The following is an 8,545-nucleotide window of genomic DNA, read 5'->3' on the forward strand; positions in this document are numbered from 1 at the left end:
CTCGGTGTCAGGCAGCCACCACGACCAAGTGACCCACGCCACATGCAACAACCACCTCGGATCTATGAGCCTACCCTAGCCCAAAAGGCCCAGGCCGGACCTAGCTAGATCTCATGTCACCGCCGCAGGGGCACCACCACTGAATGGAGGGAGCCCCGCCTTCACCATGAACGAGTCGAGCTCGCCGCAACAATGCCATGACACCGCACCACCGCAAAGCCACCAGATCTTGCCGCCATTACAAGGGGTACCGCCGTCCGAGGGAAAAGCCCTGCCACTACCGTCCACGTCCGGGCTTTGCCCGACGGAGGCCTCCGGTGGCGGCGAGGGGAGGGGGAGAGCGGGGAAGGCCTCCAGGCGCTGGTGTGGTCGACCCCCGTGTTGCGGGGACGACTCTATATCTCTCGCGAGAGGTTGATCGCACTGTAAATACTCAAGCGTGCAAGTGCACGCGGTGCTCTACGTACATGCTCTCCTCACGGCCGCCTGGCTGTCAAAGGAGCGCCTGTGCGCTCCGGTTTCCCGGTGTGGAACGCTATCCGATCGATACCAACAGCCCTGTGGCGTGCCGTTGAGCCCAACGGCGACACCGAAAAAGAGTTGACACCGAAAATTGATAAAACAAAACCAAAGTACGGATAGGAAGATTTCATTCCCGATGTCGTTTTGATCTGCTGCCACGGGAGACCTCAACACCGAAAATGATTGTTCTTCCCTCTTCTCGCTAGCTGTTCCGTCTCCCAGCAGGGATCTGAAATCCTCACGAGTCACGACCGTCCTGTCTCCGTTCCCCTTATTTAAAAGGATATGACATCCTACTTCCCCGAGCAGACGCGCCCCTGCCCTTCTGTCTCGCCATCTTCGGCAATGGCTTCCCGAAGCACGCATTGAGAGGAAGAAGAAAGACACCGTCCAACACATTCTCAGCTCCATTCCGGACAGGCCGCTGCTGAGGTGAGGTATGGCATGATGCTCTCTCCTTCTTTCACAGCTTCTTCATGCATCATTTCCTCTGGCGCCTCACATCATGCTCGGCTGCATCATGTATTGGGTGACCCAATCGGCCACAAATGCTTCGACGCCTCTCCGTTGGAATTGGTCCAAAGGGGAGCTCTCGGCATGCATACCTCGATGGAGTGAGCTCCAATTCTGCTCCCATCTCGTCTCGTACATATACGACCGAGTCTAGCACCTACCCTGCCCTGTTTGGCCGACAAGCTTGCTTATGTATCCAGCAGATACAAGCTGTAAAGCCTCCGGCGCATCCCAAGCTTTGGGGATTTTTGTCTCTTCGCCAACCAATCATCCCAAGCAAGCCCCAGCTCATAAATACATGTGGCTATCTACCTAGTTACTAGTTAGATATTCAATCTGAACTTCTGAAGTAGTAAACCCAAGCTAAAGCATGCGTTTTCCTTGCTTTCTTGTTTCCTTTGCCTCGCTTTCGCGAATGGAAAGGAAACATGCGTACACGTATTTAAGAGCTACTCCTACCACTAATCTGGTGTACACGTAGTTGTCATTTGGGCCAACTACTTTTGCACCATGGATGATACGGCGAGAGTTGAGTAAGGGGGAAGAGAAGAGAAGAGCTAGCAAAAGAAAAGGCAGGGGCGTGGTGGGTTCTTGCTTGCTTCAGGCCTACCTCTCTCCAGCCTTAAGTCTGGTGGTTGTAGTGCTGCGCGTATAATGTGTTATCTTGCAAGCTAGGGACCATGCGTCGCATGTAGACCTCTCCAGTAGTGATCATCGCCACCCGTGCCCAAGCTTAAAGAATCGGATTGCACATATCCCTCCTTCACTCACCATGTGTCTAGCTCCCTCTCTCCCGGTTTAAGGATCGGCGATCAGTATTTAAAAATCCACTCGGCTGTCGCTGTTGGTTGGCTAAGTGGTTGGAGGTACTAGTTAGTGCCAGGTTAGACGGGGAAGCAAGCAGCTAGCCTAGCCGGGAATGATGCACTGCATTGCATTGCCATGCCATTATTTAGCTGCTTTTCTCTCGTGCATGTGAGGAGAAGATACAGAGAGAGCTAGCTTAGCTCCATCGCCAACGCGAATTAGCCTCTAGCTACCTCCCTTGGCGCCTCTCACTTGCCTTCTTCCTCGGGGGAGAGGGAGCTGAGCTCACCACCCTTTTCTTGCTTGTCTTCTTGCAGCTTTCCTGTAGGTCGGCATAGTGGTGCTGCTGTGGCTCCGCAATTCGGAGATAGAGGAGGGTGTGTAGCCATGCAGACAGCCAAGACAAGGTATGTTTCGTTCCACCCCCGCCCTTCCGTGCAAAACTCCATGTGCCATTTGGTATTTTTTAGCAGTTCTTGCTTCGTTTTTGAGCGGTCATGTGCTATTTGATTCTTTCGTACATGCTTTGTTTATTCCATGCATGCATATGTATCCCTGTGATGTTAGATTCTCCTCTCCGTCCTCGACTCAAACGTTTGAATTGGGGTTTAGTCAATGTGCATGCATCAGCTTTTTTCCCCCTCTCTCTTCCCATGCACAAGCTCTCTGATATTGACTTCATCCGGCCACTAGCTCATCTTACAAAGTTCAGTTAACTGAGGGGCACTGGAGAGTCAAATTATGCCCTCTGCTCAGGGGGATTGAACAGAGGCTCTCAACAGCTTACAGGCTTCCAGCTACAGCACCAATCTTTATCGAAAAAGCTACAGCACCAATCGCGCCAATTCATTCATTTCTTTAACTTAAACAAGAACCAATCGCGCTAATTACGTCCCGTGACATGAGTTTGGACGGCAGTAAACCTATAAACAAACACTTTCCTCCTTACCACCGCCTGTCTTTGCTCCTTTTTAAAACAAAACAAACTTCCTGTCGCTAAGAAGAGACCAAAATTTTCAAATCCGGGGCGCCCGCATGTGACCGTGACTGTCCGCGGATAGCTCCACGGCCAACGCCTGTCTCGTCCTCGTCCTCGAGCTCGGAGCCCCGCCCGCGGTGCGGCAGTGGTCCGTCCACTTGTCGCTAACCACATCTGTAAAGCTTCGCTCCTAATAATCTCCTTTTGAACCCGTGCTCGCGAGGGATTAGTAAGCGCTAAGTAAAGCTAAGCTAATGCGCTTGCCCTTTTCCCGGCCTCCCGCCCGCTCTCGGTTGCTCCCCATTCACTTCTTGTCGGCGCCTTTTGCTCCTCTCCGCCTCGGATTCCTTGCTCCCCCATCGCATCTTGCTTCTCTGTTCATTCGAGCTGGAATTTTTGACTCGTTTGATTCGTCCTTGCGCGGGCCGTCTCGGCGGCGGAAGTTGTAGTCGTAGTGCTTGATTCGAACTTCGTATTGGTTCCCTTCATCTGGAATGAAGGGAGACACTACTGAAATTTTGCGCCTTGCCTAATCATGCTGTCCTTGAACAAAATGCATTTTCTCAAGTTATATTCGAGCAGTACAGCCGTCAGGTGAGGAACTCCGGTCAGTCTGAGTTTCATATTATTTCGAGGTTTCTGATCTTCTTGTGTGTTCTTGGCATGCAGAAATGGTTCGCTGGGAGGGTCTCCCCTTGGAACCAACAAGACGGGCCGGCCGACGAGGCTGGCCGGCCTGGACAACGGCGCAGACGCGGCGGCGACCAAGTCCCCCACCGGCCGGAGCCCCAAGGTGGAGCGCCGCACCACCATGAGCGCCGAGAGAGAGGTAAATGCCACGAATCTCCGCCTTCAATTCGGCTCATTTTTCACCTGAAGAGCTACTCCATCTTGAAATAGGCTTTTTCGGTTCTGTCGTTCGGTAGTACCACATCTGTTCTGTACATGAAAGGAAATCTCTTCTTAAAGAAAAAAAGCTTAAGATAGACAGATTATCTAGACACCGTCCAAAGTTCGTTACAAGCATTTAAAGAGATGGTCGCTGGCTGTTCCTGAATGCCACCGGCGTTTTCTCTCTTCCGATCAGTTTGCCGTGATTTGGCGATATCTGTTCCTGTCTATGCTGATACCATGTCAATTGCTAGCTGTAGTTGGCCATTGGTCTGTCTCCTCCTTGATGGAGCAAACTGTCAGTTACACTGAAACAGACAGGTACTATTTGGGATAGGTATTACTATTCAGGGGATATTAGCAAAGTGATGCATTCAATCTCGTGTTGCACAAGATCAATTAAGATATTTAGCAGTACTCCTAGTGATCATATACCGCTATTTGCTGGAATCAGCCGAGTAAGTGAAGGATGGGTTGATTTCACACAGCACAGAGGCTGACTATTATCTTCAGAGTACAAAGTACAGGGATACCATATTTACAATTGTACTGGTATTTGTTCTTTGTATACGGGTTATGTTCTTGAAAAAACACACAGAAAAATAAGCATGCAACATGTTGAGGACACAAATATTTTCACTTTACTTTGTTCAGATAATCACATTTAGCTAATGTTCGCACAAAGTTCTTGCTTGAAATATCAGCTGGTAATCAAGATTGCTTCTAACATTTGGCCAAACGTTCTTGAAACTAGCGGGCAACTATCAGCAGCATGTTCACTAGTTCTTTTCTATGATGCCTAACTGTATGGAAAATGGCGAAAGCTAGCAAGGACAGGGATTAATGCACAGCAAAACCAATCCAAGCTGAAACTTTGCAGTGATTTGGAAATATCTGTTCCTGTCCATGTCCATGCCAGGTCAATTAGCTGTAGTTGGCTATTGGTCTGTCCCCTTCTTGATAGAGCAAACTGTCAGTTACACTGAAACAGACACGTACTGTTTGGTATAGGAATTCTCCAGGGAATACTAGCAAAGCAACGCATTCAAGCTAGTTTATACTACCTCCGTTTCAAGGAATAAGGCGCATGCGCATTTCAAGACGAACTTTGACCATAAAAATTGAGCAACAATATCTTAATTATATTATATGTAATTAGTATCGTTGGATTCGTATTGAAAATCACTTTTTAATGATAATAATTTCATACAAACAATTTTTATCTATTTGAAGTAATTCTTGGTCAAACAAAAAAACACGTAAAACGAGGGCGCCTTATTCGTTGAAACGGAGGTAGTATCAATTAAGATCATTAACATGGAATCAGCCGAGTAAGTGCAGGATCGGTTGATTTAACACGGCATAGAGGCTAATTACTATTTGCTTCAGAAGTACAAAGTACATGGATATCTTTTACATAAGTACATGTCCAGGACAGAAATATTTCGCTAAATAATGCTTATTAGCTAATAGTTCTTGCTTGAAATATTAACTGGTGATGATCAAGATTTCCTCCAACATTTTTGCCAAAACGTTCTTGACACTAGGGGTAACTTTTTTTTCTTTCGACAAAGCGAGTATATTAATACTTCATCATGTTCAGTAATCCTTGCTACTATGCCTAACTGTAAGGAAAATGGGGAAAGCTAGCAGGGAAAGTAATGAACAGCTAAACCGATCTAATGCTGAAACTTTTGCACTTGTCCACCACTAATCCCAGGCTAATCATGGCATTGCTGTAACCACAAGTTTGTTGATTGGAGTTCAGAAACTTTTGTACCACCAACCACTAATTTTTTTGCATTTTGTTTTGTTTCTGCTGAATGAAAACACCAGAAAAGGAGGTCACCGATGAAGCTGTCTGAGCTAGAGTCCCATGTTTCGCAGCTGCAAGACGAGCTGAAGAAAGCCAAGGAACAGCTCTATTCCTCCGAGAACTCCAGGAAGCGTGCAGTGCAGGAGGCCGAGGAGGCCAGGGCGCAGGCCGCGTCGGCGACCGCGCTGGTCCGCGACTCCCAGGCACAGCTCGCCGAGCTCTCCTCCGTCGAGCAGACCCGCATCTTCGAGCTTCGCCGGCTGTCCCAGGAGCGCGATCGCTCGTGGCAGTCGGAGCTGGAGGCTATGCAGAAGCAGCACGCCGCCGACTCGGCCGATCTCGTTGCAGCTATGGGGGAGGTGCACCGCCTCCGCGTGCAGCTCGCCGCCGCGGCCCGCGCCGATCGCAAGCAGGAAGTGGCGGAGGCGCTGGCCACCGTCGACGAGCTCAAGGCCAAACTCACGGCGAGCGAGGAGGCCGAGGCGCAAGCGCGAGCATTGCACGAGGAGTGCAAGCAGCAGTTGGAGGCGAGCCGGGCCACCATCGACTCGCTGCTCACCGATGGCTCCAAGCTGATGGACTCCTTCAGCCTCGTCGTCACAGAGCTCGAGGAGTCGCGCGCCAAGCTTAAGGCCCTCGAGGAGGAGGTGGCGGAGACGGCGTCGGTGAAGGCCGCCACCGTAGAGCGCTGCAACTGCTCGAAGGACTCTGAGTCGGAGGTTGCCGACCTAAGGTCGGCTTTGGAGGATGTGGAGGTCAGGTTCCAGGAAGAGAAGATCCTGAGCACCGTCGAGACGCAGTGTGCGTACGAGCTCATGGATCAGATAAAGGTGGAGTCCGACCTGCGGCATGGCAAGCTTGCGGCGGCGCTCGCGACCGCCAAGTCTGAGGCTATCTTCCTCAAGGCGAGCCTGTTCGACAGGGAGTCAGAGTTGAAGCGCGCCCAGGACGCGACCAAGAAGTTGCAGGACGACGCGAGAACGGACAGCACTGCCGACAACCTGAAAGCGCAGTTGCAGGGCGCGCTGCAGGAGAACGGGCAGCTGAAGCAGGAGCTGCGGCAGTACGAATCCGCCGAGAAGATCCCCGCGAAGTCGGAGGCCGACGCGGCGGCGGAGGCGGCGAAGAAAGGGGAGACAGAGGCCGAGTTGAGGCGGCTGAGGGTGCAGGCCGAGCAGTGGAGGAAAGCCGCCGAGACCGCCATGGCGTTGCTCACGGTGGGAAAAGGAGGCAACGGGAAGATCTTGGACCGCGGCGAATCACTGGATAGCGGCACCAAGTATGCGGGCTTGTGCGACGAGCTCGACGACGACGCGGCGGTGGCCAGGAAGAACGGGAACGTGCTCAGGAGGATCAGTGGAATGTGGAAGAAATGAGGCTGATCGCCGATCAACTGATCGATGACAACTAGTAGCGTGGCTCGATCGTAGGGATCGAGTTGTTCGTTTTTGTTTACCTTGTATAATTGTTTTGCCGGTTCTTGTGGTGTAAAAACATAGGAGTGATTGTACTGAATGTGCCCATAGCTGTATTATACGCGGTATATGATGGATTGAAGAATCAATTCATCCGGGTGTGAATTACGAAAGGTTGGATTACCCCATTTTAGAAAGGGAGTTAATGTGCCACTATCCACAAGTTGCATCAGTTCTAATTCTCCACGATTTGCTAATGAAAATGGGATGTATTACTCCCTCCGATTCATATTACTTAGCGTTAATATAGATATATCTAAACACATTTTAGTTGTTGATATATTCATTATTCTCCGCTTGGATTTTTTTAGACCGGTCATGTGAACCCAACTTTGAATCGATACTTGATGGCAACGAGAATCCCGCAAAAAGTTAACAGCGCTTGAGGTGATTGAGCTGGCCAGATGCAATCTGACTGCGGACGTAATTGATGACGGACTCGACGAGTTTCTGAGCGTTGTTGATGATGATGCATCTCGCCCGGATGATAAAATCCAGTCGTCGTGTTTCCCACTGACGACGCCAATTGACGAGGCGGTTCCTCGGCAATTGATACGTCCATTTTGCATCACTATTTTATATCATAATTTACTGTTATTCATTGATATATTTCATATTTAGAGATGATACTTATGTTATTTCACCTATTTTGCATGTTTCATGATTATTGGAGAATCATTCACCGGAGTCAGGATTCTGCTGGAAAAAGCACCGTCAGAATGCAATATTTCTGGAGATCAACAATTGACGGAAATTACACCGAAGATTCTATTTTTCCAGAAGAAGGAGCCAGCCAAAAGGAGGAGCTGAGGAGGGCCACCATGGGCCCCCCATAGGCCGGCGCGGGCCCTGCCCTGGCCACGCCGCCTTGTGGGGAGGGGGCCCACAGCCCCCTTCGGCCGCATCTCTTTCGCGTACTTCATCTACCCGAAAACCTAAGGTGCTGGGAATAAGCGCGAGGAGACACAGCCGTCTCTGCGGGGCGGAAAACACCAGAGAGAAAAGAGCTCTCCGGCAGGCTGAAATCCGCCGGGGAAATTCCCTCCCGGAGGGGGAAATCGACGCCATCGTCACCGTCATCGAGCTGGACTTCATTGGGATCATCATCACCATCATCTCCACCACCGTCACCGTCATCTCCACCGCTGCACCTCGTCACCGCTGTAACATCTAGGGTTGAATCTTGATTATTTCATAGGGGAAACTCTCCCGGTATTGATTACTCCTTGTTATTGATGCTATTGAGTGAAACCATTGAACCAAGGTTTATGTTCAGATTGTTATTCATCATCATATCACCTCTGATCATGTTCCATATGATGTCTCCTGAGTAGTTCGTTTAGTTCTTGAGGACATGAGTGAAGTCTAAATGTTAGTAGTGAACTATGTTGAGTAATATTTAATGGTTTGATATTTAAGTTGTGGTGTTATTCTTCTAGTGGTGTCATGTGAACATCGACTACATGATACTTCACCTTTATGGGCCTAGGGGAATGCATCTTGTATTCGTTTGCTAATTGTGGGGTTGCCGGAGTGACAGCA

The 8,545-nt window shown here is 49.9% G+C and overlaps 1 protein-coding gene across 4 annotated transcripts; it reads left to right on the forward strand.

The window, feature by feature from the left end:
• Positions 1-659: 659 nt before the first annotated feature.
• LOC127344683 (interactor of constitutive active ROPs 2, chloroplastic) lies at positions 660-7,140 on the forward strand. Of its 4 annotated transcripts, none has more exons than XM_051371019.2 (4): positions 660-959; positions 2,160-2,249; positions 3,491-3,650; positions 5,549-7,140. In XM_051371019.2, the coding sequence occupies exons 2-4, from the start codon at positions 2,230-2,232 to the stop codon at positions 6,902-6,904; spliced, it is 1,536 nt and encodes a 511-aa protein (XP_051226979.1). In that variant the 5' UTR covers positions 660-959; positions 2,160-2,229; the 3' UTR covers positions 6,905-7,140. The 4 variants fall into 4 exon arrangements, with proteins under 4 accessions (XP_051226979.1, XP_051226981.1, XP_051226980.1 ...); XM_051371021.2 differs by having other exon boundaries at positions 660-954; XM_051371020.2 differs by lacking the exon at positions 660-959 and adding an exon at positions 1,625-1,918.
• The last annotated feature ends 1,405 nt before the right edge of the window (positions 7,141-8,545 follow it).

The sequence above is a fragment of the Lolium perenne genome, chromosome 3, assembly GCF_019359855.2.
Source record: "Lolium perenne isolate Kyuss_39 chromosome 3, Kyuss_2.0, whole genome shotgun sequence".
NCBI classification, from domain to species: Eukaryota; Viridiplantae; Streptophyta; class Magnoliopsida; order Poales; family Poaceae; genus Lolium; species Lolium perenne.

What these genes read in the sequence shown, in the direction of transcription:
- LOC127344683 (XM_051371018.2), top strand. Translation starts at nt 3,357, where the DNA reads ATGCTGTCCTTGAACAAAATGCATTTTCTCAAGTTATATTCGAGCAGT. An exon ending in TCGAGCAGTACAGCCGTCAG is followed by an intron (nt 3,416 to 3,490) that starts GTGAGGAACTCC and finishes CTTGGCATGCAG; the next exon opens with AAATGGTTCGCTGGGAGGGT. An exon ending in CCATGAGCGCCGAGAGAGAG is followed by an intron (nt 3,651 to 5,548) that starts GTAAATGCCACG and finishes TGAAAACACCAG; the next exon opens with AAAAGGAGGTCACCGATGAA.